General features: G+C 47.1%; 2 protein-coding genes across 3 annotated transcripts; one reads left to right on the forward strand and one right to left on the reverse strand.

The window, feature by feature from the left end:
* The first annotated feature begins 9,865 nt into the window (after nucleotides 1-9,865).
* On the forward strand, nucleotides 9,866-14,245 carry LOC118503701 (chromatin-remodeling complex ATPase chain Iswi-like). The gene is made up of 3 exons (XM_036037264.1): nucleotides 9,866-10,046; nucleotides 10,337-12,919; nucleotides 12,983-14,245. Exons 1-3 carry the CDS (start codon nucleotides 9,993-9,995, stop codon nucleotides 13,424-13,426), a joined length of 3,081 nt encoding a protein of 1,026 aa, XP_035893157.1. The 5' UTR covers nucleotides 9,866-9,992; the 3' UTR covers nucleotides 13,427-14,245.
* LOC118503704 (proton-coupled amino acid transporter-like protein CG1139) lies at nucleotides 14,098-16,318 on the reverse strand. Of its 2 annotated transcripts, none has more exons than XM_036037267.1 (7): nucleotides 16,085-16,318; nucleotides 15,910-15,972; nucleotides 15,680-15,830; nucleotides 15,484-15,605; nucleotides 15,100-15,426; nucleotides 14,820-15,032; nucleotides 14,098-14,756 (listed from the first exon to the last, which is right to left on the reverse strand). In XM_036037267.1, exons 1-7 carry the CDS (start codon nucleotides 16,114-16,116, stop codon nucleotides 14,339-14,341), a joined length of 1,326 nt encoding a protein of 441 aa, XP_035893160.1. In that variant the 5' UTR covers nucleotides 16,117-16,318; the 3' UTR covers nucleotides 14,098-14,338. The 2 variants fall into 2 exon arrangements, with proteins under 2 accessions (XP_035893160.1, XP_035893161.1); XM_036037268.1 differs by having other exon boundaries at nucleotides 14,110-14,756; nucleotides 15,910-15,969.
* Nucleotides 16,319-16,926: the final 608 nt, after the last annotated feature.

Raw genomic sequence — 16,926 nt, forward strand, 5'->3', positions numbered from 1 at the left:
CTAGCCTCTTTGGCCATCCATTCTGGATGTACTTTAACAACACCCGAAGCACAGGGTCTTTGCGCGACTCGCGCACAATGTCTTCAAAAGCTAGCGGCAATATCCTCGCTGCATTCTTTACTAAAGCTCCTATGTCGTTCTCAAGCTCGATGCTGGCAATTACAAGGTCCTCTTCAGGTTTTTCGTGTCGATCCATTAGACGAGAGAGCACATCAGCATTTCCAAATTTATCAGTTTGAACATACTCGATATGAAAATCGTAAAGTAACAGCGTCAGAGCGAAACGCTGCAACCGATTTGCGGTGTATGTTGGTATCCCCTTTTTAGATCCAAATATTCTTAGTAATGGCTGATGGTCAGTTTGTAACAGGAAATGTCGCCCAAACAGCATTCGATGAAACTTCGTGACGGCGAAAATGATGGCCAAGCCTTCACGATCAGGCTGACTGTACCGTTGTTCCGTTGCTGTGAGCGCTCTCGATGCATGCTGGACCACTTTCATTCTTCCGTCAGGCCACCTGTGTGATATTGTAGCCCCAATGCCTACCGAAGAAGCATCCGCTGAGACTACGATTTCGAGCAGTGGGTTATAATGAGTCAGCAAAAGGTCCGAAGCCAAAATCTTCTTAAACTGCTCAAAAGCATGCTGACATTGCGGTGTCCATTTAAATAATCCCTCTTCCTTCAGCAGCTCGTCCAGAGGCTGCCGTAACATACGCATGTTGTGGACAAATTTTCCATAATAGTTGATCGCCCCGAGAAACGCTCGCATTCCCGGGACGTCAGTCGGAGGCTGGAGCTTAATGATGGCAGTAATCTTATCAGGGTCTGGCCGCAACCCTTTTGCATCCAACAAATGGCCCAAATATTTAATTTGGGGCTTCCGAAAACTGCATTTCTCTGCACGTAAAGTAAAACCGTACTCTTGTAGTTTCTCTAACACGGCATGAAGATTACGATCGTGCTCAGCCATATCTTTTCCTCCTACAACAATATCATCCAGATACACAGCTACTCCAGCCAAACTGGCCACCATTGTATCCATTAATTGCTGGAACGCTCCCGGCGCAGCTTTAACACCTAGTGGCAATCGGTTGTATCTGAATAACCCACGATGCGTGTTTACTGTTAAGAAATCTCGACATTTTTCATCTACCTCCACTTGCAGAAATGCGTCAGAGAGGTCTAATTGGCTGAATACTGCACAGTTGCTCAAGCTTGCGAAAATATCTTCTGGCAGAGGTAACGGGTACTGGTGTGTCATTAGCGCATTATTAAGGCCTGTGGAATAGTCACCACAGATCCTTATACTACCGTTTGCCTTGCGCACCACCACTATTGGAGCGGCCCACTCCGAATACTCCACATGTGTGATTACCCCTTCTTCCTCTAACCGCTGAAGCTCATCAGTCACTGGCTGTAACATAGCGTACGCAACAGGTCGCTTGGGGCGGAACACAGGGGAAGCATCATCCTTCAATTGAAGTTTAACCTGTGTCTTTGTACAACGCCCGAGCCTATCAGCAAATAACTCCGGATATGACGTACTAAGAGTCCCACAGCTCACATCACCGACATGGACTCGCCGGCAAATTGATGATAACGGAACATCCCACAAACCAAAAATCTCCATAGCATCCGCACCTAACAGCAGTAAATCAGCGTTCACAACACGTACCATACACGGCTTACACTGCTGCCCTATGCTCATCATACACTGGAACTCGCCCAAAATGTGCAAAGGCTCTCCGGATGCTGTTTTGGCTTTAATGTCAGGTTGTGTCATCGCCAGTTTACCCATTTCCAACCAATGCTTTTTAGATATAAGGGTTATGTCGGCACCAGAATCGATCATCATCCGAGTTGGCATCTCATTTAAAATAACATTCACCAGTCCACGTTTAAAATTCGAAATTCTGTTTATCCAAACAGTTCTTATGCTCTTCTGCCTCCCACCGTTGGACCATCTTAAAGCGGAGTTACAAAATCCGTCCATGTGCCCGTACCGACGGCATTTACGACATTGGTGACTTTTATATGGACATCTCCTGGCATGATGCCCTTCACCGCACAACCAACACTTAATCGAGGACTCGGCCTTGCTCTCATGCTTAGTGTTATTTGGTGTTTTGGAATATGGTCTATAGCTTTGCTGACCTCGTATTGCACTGACTGTTTTATCGGCGTTTATCATAGCATCATCATGTCTCAAAGTGGCTAAACGTTTGCATTCTTCTGTCATTTCATCAAGGGTAGCCACACGTTTGTCTCCTAAACGACTCAACAAACGTGTACGTACATCGGCATAACTTTCATCCTTGAGACCACACACAAATATTAAACATTTAAGCTCCTCTTCAGATAAAACGCTTAGCTCAGATTCAACCACTGCCTTATTCACACGACACGAGTATGCCACAAAATCTTCATGTTTCGTTTTCGCCATATTTATGCTCTTAAAACGCCTTTCCATCTCGGAGCACGGTGAGCCAAACAGCTTCTTTAGCTTTGTTACAGTTGTGTTGAAATCAAAATCACCCGGCTTGGACGGTAGTATGTGTGAAACGTATCGCTCGTGCTCTACCATCCCAAGCTTTCGCAGCAACAATCTTACACGCATGGCATCATCCAGCTCTCTCGCATCATCCACAAACAAACTTCCGAAGCGTGTAAACCATCCGGCAAAAAATACGCGATCATCCGGATTGTAACGGAACTCTTGCACGTCCTTCGCTAACGCTTCGATTACACTCTCTGATCCTGTCGGTTGCGGAGACTTTAAAGTTGCGAAAACTTTTGTCATGAGCTGCTCTTGCTGTTGTAAAAACGCCTGCTGTTGCTGGTGTAGAGAATCTTGCTGTTGCCGAAATATTTCCTGTATCCAGTTGGCATTAAGGCTTTCTTGCTGCTGCTCAACATGGCCGTCGCGCGATGGCCGGCCGTTCTCCATTTAGCACAATGCAGCACCGCACGTAGATATGAATTAACACGGCTTTCCAGCACAATACGTTGTTCCCGTGTTTCCTTTGTCCTCGTCGCCACTTTTGTACTTTTAAAATGGTATGGATTTATTATCTACAATGTAATATAATACATAAATTAGTACACTTAAAAACCAATAACAAACGGGATTGAAATACGTCCGTCGTACGGGCCGGTCGGGAGCGAAGAGACCGAAACTCGTCACTCTCTCGCTGATAGCGCGTATCATCAGGAGTGATCGGTTTATCCGTCAACCGATCGGCAATCGCGACACAGGGTGTTCCCAACATCCCCCCTCTTTAATCACGCTGGTACGACTCCATCCACTGCGGTTGTCTTCGAGCTCGCGAAGATCGGCGTAGAGGCTGTACCGGCGAAGGTGATCCGCTATCTGCTGTTTCAAAACCAGGGGATGCAATCGTTTCCGTACCCATCTCTGACAATGGAGAAGTGCATAACAATGAGCCGGACGACGGTAACAATGACGATGACGATGATGACGATGATGAAGCTGGCGATGACGATGATGACGATGATGAAGCTGGCGATGACGATGATGAAGCTGGAGATGACGATGATGATGATGATGATGATGATAATGAAGCTGGCGATTGTGTATCTGCATCAGATTGACATTCATCCAGTAAAATGTCTAAGGCAATCGAAGTCTGCTTAGCATACGGCTGTAAATCCTGTGCCTTAAAATCAGTCTTGTTGTTCAATCGCGGCCGTAACTGGTTGATGTGTGACCGCCAACATTTACCAGCAGAATTTACCACTTGGTACATCACTTTTCCAATTCGCTTATCAATAATAGCTGGCACCCAACTCCAGGTGTTGTAATGATATTTCTTCGCATACACAGATTCACCAATGTTAAAACTTCTGGTTGAAAACTGTCCGTCATCTTGATAAGGTGAAACTTTTACAGGTGGGCGCAGCAGCTCTAGGCAAGTACGAATCTTGCGACCAAACATAACTTCTGCCGGTGTTTTCATGCCTTCCAACTGCTTATTAGGTGTACTTCTATATGTTAAAAGAAACATGTCCAATTCTTCCTGCAACGACACCTCGCCCACCTTAATCTTTTTTAACGCTCTTTTGAACGAGTCCACGAACCGTTCAGCTTGGCCGTTGGACTGCGGGTGGTACGGGGCAGTTCTGATGTGTTCAATGCCATTGGTGTTACAAAAATCAGCAAATGTTATGCTCGTGAACTGCCTTCCGTTATCGCTTACGATTGTATTTGGCATTCCCAGTCTTGCACACAATCGTCTCAAAATAGCAACAGTTGAAGTAGCAGATATTTGTGAGGTGGGTACAATCTCTGGCCATTTGGAATGTGAATCAATCACTAACAGGAAATACATGTCTTCAATTGGCCCAGCGTAATCTATATGTACCCTCTGCCAAGGTGCATCCGTTGTTTGCCAAGGTACCGGTGAGCTTAGATTAGGAGACTTAGCCGCAGAAGCGCACGATTTACAGCATTTCACCATATCCTCAATATCTGCATCTATGTTTGGCCAATATACATAACTTCGTGCTATTCCTTTCATGCGCTCAATCCCCGGATGTCCTCGGTGCATCAACTCAAGTACATGCTGGCGCTGCGACAAAGGTATGATTAACCGGTCTCCAAAAATAATGCAATCCTCAATTGCCGACAAAGAGTCACGTCGCGCGTGAAAAATTTTTAGCTCACGGCCTTCTAGCCTCTTTGGCCATCCATTCTGGATGTACTTTAACAACACCCGAAGCACAGGGTCTTTGCGCGACTCGCGCACAATGTCTTCAAAAGCTAGCGGCAATATCCTCGCTGCATTCTTTACTAAAGCTCCTATGTCGTTCTCAAGCTCGATGCTGGCAATTACAAGGTCCTCTTCAGGTTTTTCGTGTCGATCCATTAGACGAGAGAGCACATCAGCATTTCCAAATTTATCAGTTTGAACATACTCGATATGAAAATCGTAAAGTAACAGCGTCAGAGCGAAACGCTGCAACCGATTTGCGGTGTATGTTGGTATCCCCTTTTTAGATCCAAATATTCTTAGTAATGAATGATGGTCAGTTTGTAACAGGAAATGTCGCCCAAACAGCATTCGATGAAACTTCGTGACGGCGAAAATGATGGCCAAGCCTTCACGATCAGGCTGACTGTACCGTTGTTCCGTTGCTGTGAGCGCTCTCGATGCATGCTGGACCACTTTCATTCTTCCGTCAGGCCACCTGTGTGATATTGTAGCCCCAATGCCTACCGAAGAAGCATCCGCTGAGACTACGATTTCGAGCAGTGGGTTATAATGAGTCAGCAAAAGGTCCGAAGCCAAAATCTTCTTAAACTGCTCAAAAGCATGCTGACATTGCGGTGTCCATTTAAATAATCCCTCTTCCTTCAGCAGCTCGTCCAGAGGCTGCCGTAACATACGCATGTTGTGGACAAATTTTCCATAATAGTTGATCGCCCCGAGAAACGCTCGCATTCCCGGGACGTCAGTCGGAGGCTGGAGCTTAATGATGGCAGTAATCTTATCAGGGTCTGGCCGCAACCCTTTTGCATCCAACAAATGGCCCAAATATTTAATTTGGGGCTTCCGAAAACTGCATTTCTCTGCACGTAAAGTAAAACCGTACTCTTGTAGTTTCTCTAACACGGCATGAAGATTACGATCGTGCTCAGCCATATCTTTTCCTCCTACAACAATATCATCCAGATACACAGCTACTCCAGCCAAACTGGCCACCATTGTATCCATTAATTGCTGGAACGCTCCCGGCGCAGCTTTAACACCTAGTGGCAATCGGTTGTATCTGAATAACCCACGATGCGTGTTTACTGTTAAGAAATCTCGACATTTTTCATCTACCTCCACTTGCAGAAATGCGTCAGAGAGGTCTAATTGGCTGAATACTGCACAGTTGCTCAAGCTTGCGAAAATATCTTCTGGCAGAGGTAACGGGTACTGGTGTGTCATTAGCGCATTATTAAGGCCTGTGGAATAGTCACCACAGATCCTTATACTACCGTTTGCCTTGCGCACCACCACTATTGGAGCGGCCCACTCCGAATACTCCACATGTGTGATTACCCCTTCTTCCTCTAACCGCTGAAGCTCATCAGTCACTGGCTGTAACATAGCGTACGCAACAGGTCGCTTGGGGCGGAACACAGGGGAAGCATCATCCTTCAATTGAAGTTTAACCTGTGTCTTTGTACAACGCCCGAGCCTATCAGCAAATAACTCCGGATATGACGTACTAAGAGTCCCACAGCTCACATCACCGACATGGACTCGCCGGCAAATTGATGATAACGGAACATCCCACAAACCAAAAATCTCCATAGCATCCGCACCTAACAGCAGTAAATCAGCGTTCACAACACGTACCATACACGGCTTACACTGCTGCCCTATGCTCATCATACACTGGAACTCGCCCAAAATGTGCAAAGGCTCTCCGGATGCTGTTTTGGCTTTAATGTCAGGTTGTGTCATCGCCAGTTTACCCATTTCCAACCAATGCTTTTTAGATATAAGGGTTATGTCGGCACCAGAATCGATCATCATCCGAGTTGGCATCTCATTTAAAATAACATTCACCAGTCCACGTTTAAAATTCGAAATTCTGTTTATCCAAACAGTTCTTATGCTCTTCTGCCTCCCACCGTTGGACCATCTTAAAGCGGAGTTACAAAATCCGTCCATGTGCCCGTACCGACGGCATTTACGACATTGGTGACTTTTATATGGACATCTCCTGGCATGATGCCCTTCACCGCACAACCAACACTTAATCGAGGACTCGGCCTTGCTCTCATGCTTAGTGTTATTTGGTGTTTTGGAATATGGTCTATAGCTTTGCTGACCTCGTATTGCACTGACTGTTTTATCGGCGTTTATCATAGCATCATCATGTCTCAAAGTGGCTAAACGTTTGCATTCTTCTGTCATTTCATCAAGGGTAGCCACACGTTTGTCTCCTAAACGACTCAACAAACGTGTACGTACATCGGCATAACTTTCATCCTTGAGACCACACACAAATATTAAACATTTAAGCTCCTCTTCAGATAAAACGCTTAGCTCAGATTCAACCACTGCCTTATTCACACGACACGAGTATGCCACAAAATCTTCATGTTTCGTTTTCGCCATATTTATGCTCTTAAAACGCCTTTCCATCTCGGAGCACGGTGAGCCAAACAGCTTCTTTAGCTTTGTTACAGTTGTGTTGAAATCAAAATCACCCGGCTTGGACGGTAGTATGTGTGAAACGTATCGCTCGTGCTCTACCATCCCAAGCTTTCGCAGCAACAATCTTACACGCATGGCATCATCCAGCTCTCTCGCATCATCCACAAACAAACTTCCGAAGCGTGTAAACCATCCGGCAAAAAATACGCGATCATCCGGATTGTAACGGAACTCTTGCACGTCCTTCGCTAACGCTTCGATTACACTCTCTGATCCTGTCGGTTGCGGAGACTTTAAAGTTGCGAAAACTTTTGTCATGAGCTGCTCTTGCTGTTGTAAAAATGCCTGCTGTTGCTGGTGTAGAGAATCTTGCTGTTGCCGAAATATTTCCTGTATCCAGTTGGCATTAAGGCTTTCTTGCTGCTGCTCAACATGGCCGTCGCGCGATGGCCGGCCGTTCTCCATTTAGCACAATGCAGCACCGCACGTAGATATGAATTAACACGGCTTTCCAGCACAATACGTTGTTCCCGTGTTTCCTTTGTCCTCGTCGCCACTTTTGTACTTTTAAAATGGTATGGATTTATTATCTACAATGTAATATAATACATAAATTAGTACACTTAAAAACCAATAACAAACGGGATTGAAATACGTCCGTCGTACGGGCCGGTCGGGAGCGAAGAGACCGAAACTCGTCACTCTCTCGCTGATAGCGCGTATCATCAGGAGTGATCGGTTTATCCGTCAACCGATCGGCAATCGCGACACAGGGTGTTCCCAACAGTATTCAACACCGTAATACCGCTGTAATTTCTGCACTCTAGCCTATCTCCCTTCTTGTATATGGGATAAATGATACCAAAATTCCACTCATAAGTTATCGATTCGCTATCCCATACCTCAGTAATATTTTGATGAATTTCCTGTTCGAGTGCTGCACCACCGTTTTTGATCAGTTCGGCTACTATTCCGACGGCGCTTGGTGCCTTGTTGTTCTTGAGCCGACGGATGGCCATTCGTGTTTCATCAATGCTAGGTGGCAGTAGTGTGATATCATCTGCTAGTGGAGCCTCTAGCTGTTCGTTGAACTGATCATTTAGCAATTCATCAAAGTACTGAGCCCATCGCGAGAGGACCTCTGGCTGGTAGCTGACCAGATCTCCATCCTTATTCCGAAAGCAGGTCACCTTAGGTCTAACGTTATTTCGGCGACCTGCTATCACCTGGTAAATCTTTCTTCCTGGTCCGTAACGCACTCTGATTTCTTGAAGTTCCCTCACCCGCTGCTCTTCCCAAAGTTGTTTTTTGGTGTGGTGAACTCTTTTCTCTTCTCTCCTAAGCCGTGAGTATTCCTCTGCGCCAAACGCGTTCAGCTGCTACCAAAGAGGGCAGCTCGAGGGGGGATGAATTTCCAGATGATGCCTTTCTCGAGGGTCCACGATTGTATGGCTGCCTGGTGCTCGTGCTATCCGGAAAATTTGATAACCGTTATTCTGCTGCTTGTTCACTCGTTTTAAAATTTGTAGCATTATCCAGATGCAGTTCAGCTGGAAGTCCACTTATGTAAAATGGACGCGCTGCGACTACTCTTCCAGGTGGAAGATCTCCCATTAGTCGTTGGGAAAACAAAAACTGGACGAGCTCGAAAACACTTCAAGCATTGGTAGTAGATCTTCCGAGCGACGTTGCGGCCACCAATGATCGAATATCGCTGACGACTGTAGCTCAACAACAGCTGCAGACCACCATGCTCCACCAATCAATGGTAATGCCTTTGGTATTCGAAATTCATATGTTCATATGACTTGAAAGAATGCCTTGTTAGTAATGCCGGTGCACGCATCGACGTTATCATTCCATCTCAATTTGTTGTCCATATCGTTCTCGTGACATGTCCACCAGTCCACCGATGCCTGACGAGCTTAACTTGCAACACATTAGTGAGATTGGCGTATAGCTTGAAGAGCTCGTCTAAGTAGTGGCCTTCTACACACACAGGCCAACAATTCGTCCTTTTCAACAGTGCCCATATCTCAGCGTCTGTTACCACAGGTCTATAGAACCGAGAGGCATTCTCAGACTGTAGGCAGCTTCCTTGCGCGTGCCTCAATATCTATTGCCTATTGCTATTGCAGATATTGACTTTCGACCGAAGATAGCTCAACTTTTGGGCGACTTCGAATCCAGGAAATGCCTCTTTCCGATGTTCTAAATTCACTTTTTGGAATCGAATTAATGTTTAATGCAGGGACTGATTCATAAATTGGTACTTTAACATCTGTTGACAAATTCCGCCATTTTTTATCGTTTTATAATATTGTCCTTAAACCGCATCATGAATATGCAGCACACATTCTAAACATCCAGACAACGAATTTTGTTTTAATTTTTGTTCTAAAAACATAAAAAAAGCCGAATGAGCACGCGTTGTACTAAAGAGATGTGCGCTTCTGAAGCATGTGTGGAAATATAGCTTTTCACCATTAAATTATTAAATTACTCAGTACAGAGGCATTAATATCGTTAAATTTTTGATAGCAATAAAATAATTAAAATAATTTTTAATACATCGATATGATTAATAAAAAATATTCAAAATCGAAATCATTTGCCTTGGATCGGATCGTAGCCATGCTTGTGGAGCGGAATGTATAATCCATCTGTACTGCTGGCAACCTGGCCAAATTGATGGACTGGCAGCACTGCACGCACAGCTAAAATTCGCCGCTCTTTTGAAGTTTGGCTTTGGTGGAGGCGACGAATTTACGGAGGTTTTAACTTTGTTTACCAGCGGCGGGATAGCATCAAAACATGTCCAAGGAGGAGGAAACCGCCGTAGAGGCGACTGATACGAACGAAAACTCGGTAAGTCCCATGTTGAGTGGAAAAATGAAAGCGGAAAACTAACTATGTGCCCAGTGTTGTGCTGGACGCGTTGGGACGCTTATGTGACAGATCTACCCTTGGCAAGCATCTGTAGGAAAAATGCGTGCAGCACTATATTTTTAACATGTAGCGGCTTAAACGGTTCAGCCGCTTTAGATAATGGTTGGATAATCATACGTTAGTTATGATATTGGGCACTAGAAATAGTTTTTTCGTTTTCTTCTACTGACCTGCACCTTCTCTCCCCCCCCCCTCTCTCTCTGGTGTAGAATGAATCCAATTCCGACACTACTTCGTCCAACACAAAGGAACCGGATTATGATGCGACTTTGGAAACGGACCGCGGAAAGCGGTTTGAGTTTCTGCTCAAGCAGACGGAGATCTTTGCCCATTTCATGAACTCGGCACCGAGCAAGAGCAGTCCACCGAAAGCACCGCGTGGCCGCAAGCCGAAGGTGGATAAAAATGCCGATACGGTTGACCATCGGCATCGCAAGACGGAGCAGGAGGAAGATGAAGAGCTGCTGGCTGAGACAAACCAGAAGGCAAAGACATTGTTCCGTTTCGAAGCGTCCCCACCGTACATCAAGGCCGGTGAGATGCGTGATTATCAGATCCGTGGGCTGAACTGGATGATTTCATTGTACGAGAACGGCATCAACGGCATTTTGGCGGACGAGATGGGTCTGGGTAAAACGTTGCAGACTATCTCGCTGTTAGGATACCTGAAGAACATACGGAACAATCCGGGGCCGCACATAGTGATCGTGCCGAAATCGACGCTTCAAAACTGGGTGAACGAATTCGGCCGATGGTGTCCATCGATTCGGGCAGTGTGTCTGATCGGCGATCAGGAAACGCGAACTGCATTCATTCGCGATGTGTTGATGCCGGGCGAATGGGACGTTTGTATCACGTCGTACGAGATGTGCATACGTGAGAAGGCCGTGTTCAAGAAGTTCAACTGGCGTTACATGGTTATCGACGAGGCGCATCGTATCAAGAACGAAAAGTCGAAACTGTCGGAGATTTTGCGCGAGTTTAAGACGGCCAATCGCTTGCTGCTGACCGGAACACCGTTGCAGAACAATCTGCACGAGCTGTGGGCGCTGCTGAACTTCTTGCTGCCGGACATTTTCAACAATGCTGAAGACTTTGATAGCTGGTTCGACGCGAATCAGTGCTTGGGCGATAATTCGCTGATCGAGCGTCTGCATGCCGTGCTGAAACCGTTCTTGCTGCGTCGTCTGAAGTCCGAGGTCGAGAAGCGGCTGTTGCCGAAGAAGGAGGTAAAGATCTTTGTCGGACTGTCCAAGATGCAGCGCGATTGGTACACGAAGATCCTGATGAAGGACATTGATGTGGTGAACGGAGCGGGCAAGGTGGAGAAGATGCGTCTGCAGAACATTCTGATGCAATTGCGCAAGTGCACCAACCATCCGTATCTGTTCGATGGAGCGGAACCGGGCCCGCCGTACACGACCGACTACCATCTGCTGGAAAACAGTGGCAAGATGGTGGTTCTCGACAAGCTGCTCAGGAAGCTGCAGGAGCAAGAATCTCGCGTACTGATCTTCAGTCAAATGACACGTATGCTGGACATTTTGGAAGATTTTTGCCACTGGCGAGGCTACCAGTACTGCCGTCTGGATGGGCAAACGCCACACGAGGACCGTTCGAACATGATCGCAGATTACAACGCCGAAAACAGCACCAAGTTTATCTTCATGCTGTCGACGCGCGCCGGAGGATTGGGTATCAATTTGGCCACCGCCGATGTGGTCATCATCTACGACTCGGACTGGAATCCGCAGATGGATTTGCAGGCCATGGATCGAGCGCATCGTATCGGGCAGAAGAAACAGGTGCGCGTGTTCCGACTCATCACGGAGAACACGGTGGAGGAAAAGATTGTCGAGAGGGCGGAAGTGAAGCTGAAGCTGGACAAGCTCGTAATTCAGCAGGGCCGGCTGGTCGACAACAAGACGAACCAACTGAACAAGGACGAGATGTTGAACATCATTCGTTTCGGTGCAAATCACGTATTCCAGTCTCGCGATTCCGAAATCACCGACGAAGACATCGACGCCATTCTGCAAAAGGGCGAAGAGAAGACGCAGGAACAGAATGCAAAGCTGGACAAGCTGGGTGAGAGTTCGCTACGCGGTTTTACTCTCGATGCGGAGAACCTCGAGAATCGCTCGGTGTACCAGTTCGAGGGTGAAGATTATCGCGAGAAGCAAAAGCTGCACACGCTTGGGTCGTGGATCGAACCGCCAAAGCGTGAGCGTAAGGCAAACTATGCGGTCGACGCTTACTTCAAGGAAGCTTTGCGTGTAGCTGAACCGAAAGCACCGAAAGCGCCGAGACCACCGAAGCAACCGATTGTGCAAGATTTCCAGTTTTTCCCGCCAAGACTGTTTGAGCTGCTCGATCAGGAGATCTATCACTATCGCAAGACCGTAAACTACAAGGTACCGAAGAACTCCGATCTTGGCACGGAAGCGAACAAGGTTCAACGCGAGGAACAGCGCAAAATTGACGAAGCAGAGCCGCTTACGGAAGAGGAGCTGGTCGAGAAGGAATCGCTGCTGACGCAAGGTTTTACCAACTGGACAAAGCGAGACTTCAATCAATTTATCAAAGCGAACGAGAAGTACGGTCGGGATGATATCGAAAACATTGCCCGTGAAGTCGAAGGTAAGACACCGGAGGAGGTTATGGAGTACAGTACGGTGTTTTGGGAGCGTTGCCACGAGCTGCAGGACATCGATCGTATCATGGGCCAGATAGAGCGTGGTGAGGCCAAGATTCAACGCCGTGCTTCGATCAAGAGGGCACTGGACAGTAAGGTAGGATATTAGCAGCCCAAATCTATTTTCTATGAATTGATTGATTAATGTTGAATGTTTCAGATGGCACGATATCGCGCACCATTCCATCAGTTGCGCATTGCGTACGCAAACAATAAGGGTAAAAATTACACCGAGGAAGAAGATCGTTTCCTGGTGTGTATGCTGCACAAGCTCGGTTTCGACAAGGAAAATGTGTACGAAGAGCTGCGAGCAGCCGTTCGGTCTGCTCCACAGTTCCGCTTCGATTGGTTCCTAAAGTCGCGTACTGCGCTTGAACTGCAGCGCCGCTGTAACACGCTCATCACATTGATCGAGCGTGAAAACCAAGAACTCGAAGAGAAGGAACGGTTAGAGAAGAAGAAGAAGACGGGCGGAGGTAATGGGGCTGGCGGTGGAGGTGCTGTTAGTGGCGGTGGAACTGGTGCGGCAAAGTCGAACCAAAAGCGTAAAGCCGATGGTAATCCCGCCGCAAACGACAAGAACAAAAAGAAGAAAAAATCCTAAAGAGATCCTGAGCACTTAGAGGTGGCACGAGCGGTGGAACTATGACTAAGGTTTAATTTAAGATTGAAAGTTGCGAATGACGACGAGTGGAGAACGCGGAGAAATCGAGAAAGTCTGAGCGGAAAGGACATTCCGTATGCAGGATAAGGATTTGAAATTTTTTGTGTCCAGATATCCTGTCACCACTTGATCAGATGGGCCGTATTTGTTGCCTGACATCATCAATGAAGGATCCGGGAGTCGGTAATGCTCAGCCCTCCCCGTTTCAGTGTGTAATTATCTTTAGTTTTAAAATGGTAAAATCCAACCCTTAGCTTCTTCAGTCTCTATCTCTATTCTAGCTGCTAAGTCTGCTATGCTCTGCACACCCCGATCACGCGCGATTATGGTGCACACATTACTGACATCGTATGTACGTTATTGGGGCAGCCGTAAGGCAGGGTAAAGTTCAACTTTCGTTGTGGAAGAGACAATTTTTCAGTGTCCAGTATTGATCCAGATTTTTGATTAGCTGAATCCTCTTTTGCACATGAGCGTCTGGGATTGAATGTACAACGATTTTGAAATAGTAAAGGAACATTGTTTGCCGTGTTGAAAATAAATATCCAGCCCCTAGCTCTAGAAGACCCCTGCTGAACCTTTCCCACAAACACACATTGAAGGAGTGTCAGTTAAGCGGCTGCTACCGTCAACATTAATTACTCCATGCATGTATTTATTGTAAGCTTCAGTAATGGTTTGAACGCACCTGGAATGACGATGATTGACTGCTATAGATCGATTGGTAGAAGATGACTGCAAATAAACATGAATTCATATAGAACTGTGCTAGGCTATGTTACAGATGAGAAAACAAGTTGGTGGTAAATTTGTGACTATTATGTTACAGGGGCTTAGATTTTAGATTAGCTCCTATCCATAGATATCGACTATGTCCTTGATGCTGAAGTACGTTCCAACGACCAGAATGAACAATCCGAACGCCAGCAGTATGACGTTCTTCACCAGCCGCCACCGAAAAACACCGAACGCACCAGGAGTTGACCAACGGAACACCGTATCCAGCACGATCGGTGTCAGCAGACCGAGTGTTGCGGAACAGATCGATCCGACTAGCCCGATAAAGGGCTCCAGCTCCGGTACGCCTAGTGCGAGCCCAGTCATAGCAATGAGAATGCTAAACCGTATTCCGATCTGGGCGATGTTGTGCCGTTCGACCGGAAAGCGATGTTTCACCTTGCGCCACAGTATGTCCATCGGCACATAGTAGTAGATACCGAGGGTGAAAAGGATGGCGAGCGCCGCGAGTAGTTGCGTGGATAACGCAAGCCTTAAACAAGAGAGCGAGATATATCAATATTACTATAACGATGTAACGCGTAGCGTTATTTACTTCTCTTCACTGGGCAGATTTAAGGTGACCGAAGCGCGCGTTTGAGGCCCGTAACGTGCGTAGCCGAAAAATCCCGTCACGTTGTACAGGACGGTAATGAAGCTCAGCACGATGCTCAGAACGCCCGGGCAGGCCAGAAAGTGCTGCGGGTGTTTCATCTTATTTTCAACCGGTAACACCACACCGATCCCTTCCACTGCATACACGACCGTGCTGATAGAAGGGACATGCAGAACGAGCTGGATTATGTTGACGATTGAACGTGTGTTCTTGGCATTACCCGAAAAACGATGGCAGTGCGGTAATTTCCGGAAACAGTTCCCGCTGGGAAAGGTCTATCGGTTCCCGGAAGATGTAGTACAGCGTGATGCCGAACGTGACCAGTATCAGCATGTTGGCCAGGGCCGAAAATGGCACCAGATATCGTAGATCGCGTACCTGCGTGACGAAGATCAGCGGAAGCGCCGTCAGCAGAATATAGACCCGGGTGTCCCACGCGATGCCAAGCTCGCTGTTAACAACATCCCGCAGCGTCGTGGCAATGAACAGCAGGTAGACGCAAACGGAAAAGAAGCTCACGATCAGCAAAGAGTAATCGATGTAGCCTCTGGTGGAAGAAACGGCCGTTACCTTGGTGACAAATTCGTTTGCAACAAAATCTTACTTGGCAGCATTTGCAAAACGTTGTGTAGCGATTGGGCCATGGCGAAATACGCTTTGAGCAGTTTCAGAGAATCCAAGCACGGGTACACGCGTTCGTTTGCACGATTTTTGGGACGTCGATACCTAAACGGATGCGGAACGGAAACGGATCCCGATGTCAATGCATCAATGCATGTGTGCTGCGCGTCGCGTCTTACCAGTAGATAAACACAGTGTGCATAGATTATCCCCACCAGCGTAGTGCCAATAATTCCAAACACGAGCCCACCATTACGGAAGGCGGAAGGCATGGCCAGGATACCGGTTCCGAGAGATCCTTTGAGCATGTGAATGATCGTGCCATTGGTACTTTGTTGAGCGACCGGAAAAGAGGGAAGTGTAAGTCAAAGACAGAGAAAAAAAAGCCCCGTTCCGGACCGGTACTTACGAGTTTGGTTTCTTCACACGACGATGCCGGAATGGGTCGTATTCGTTGTCTGCGAGTCCACTGCTATGCGGGAAAATAGCACGGAGAAACCCGTCGAAGGTTTGTTTTGATTAGTGCAATGAATAGTGGCGCAGAATCTGTCAGCTCAAAATTGAGCGCCGAATGCGAAACCTACTTGGAATCGTTGTCCGTCTTCTGAAGCTCCATTTCTCACGCCTCGTGCTACGTTGCCTCACGAAACGATCACGATGCAGCACAGCGGCGGGCGCACTTGTCACTGTGACGTCTGCACGCAATCTCACGCACGCCTCCGTTTGACAGAGCGGTTGAGCGATCGACGGGCGAATGGAGCATACGATTGCTTGGACGCATCTTTTCGGATAAAGGCGATAGGGCGCGCGCGTGGTTCAAGATAACGTAATCGCGATTGCTGCGAGAAGAACAAAAAACGAAGCAGTGCTACGCGATTCCGGAGCGGAATCTGTGAGTGTACTCGTTCAATTACAGCAACTGGCGGTGCTCGGTATCGGTAAGTATGGCAGCTGTACAATATGAATTATTTACGGTGTTCGTATTCAAATGGTGGAATATTTCATACCGGTTTGAGCAGGGGATTTCTTTTCTAATCGCGCAGCGCTCCATCACTAATGCTACCCTTATCGCCGCCTGTTGAATGTGTTTGGGCTCATATTAATGGTACGATCGAACAAAATATTATCGTAATATAACAAGAAGGATCTTAAAAGTTTAGAAATCTTCGTACCACACATTACTTCAGCCATCGGGAATGAGGAATACGCTCTCAGCTATAAACGGTCCTTGCGACCATGGATAATGGCGGTCAGTATGGTGGATATGTGATGGAGACGCCGGGTTTTTCACACGGTAAACCTGGGTATCGAATCTCATCCCTACCGTTCTCTGGCGGACAAGTATTGAATACCGAGCAGAAGGTGGCAGGACCTGAACGCCTCGGGCCGAAGCGGTAGCGAAGCCCGACGGGTAACGTCTTCTTAT

The sequence above is a fragment of the Anopheles stephensi genome, chromosome 2, assembly GCF_013141755.1.
Source record: "Anopheles stephensi strain Indian chromosome 2, UCI_ANSTEP_V1.0, whole genome shotgun sequence".
Taxonomy (NCBI): domain Eukaryota; kingdom Metazoa; phylum Arthropoda; class Insecta; order Diptera; family Culicidae; genus Anopheles; species Anopheles stephensi.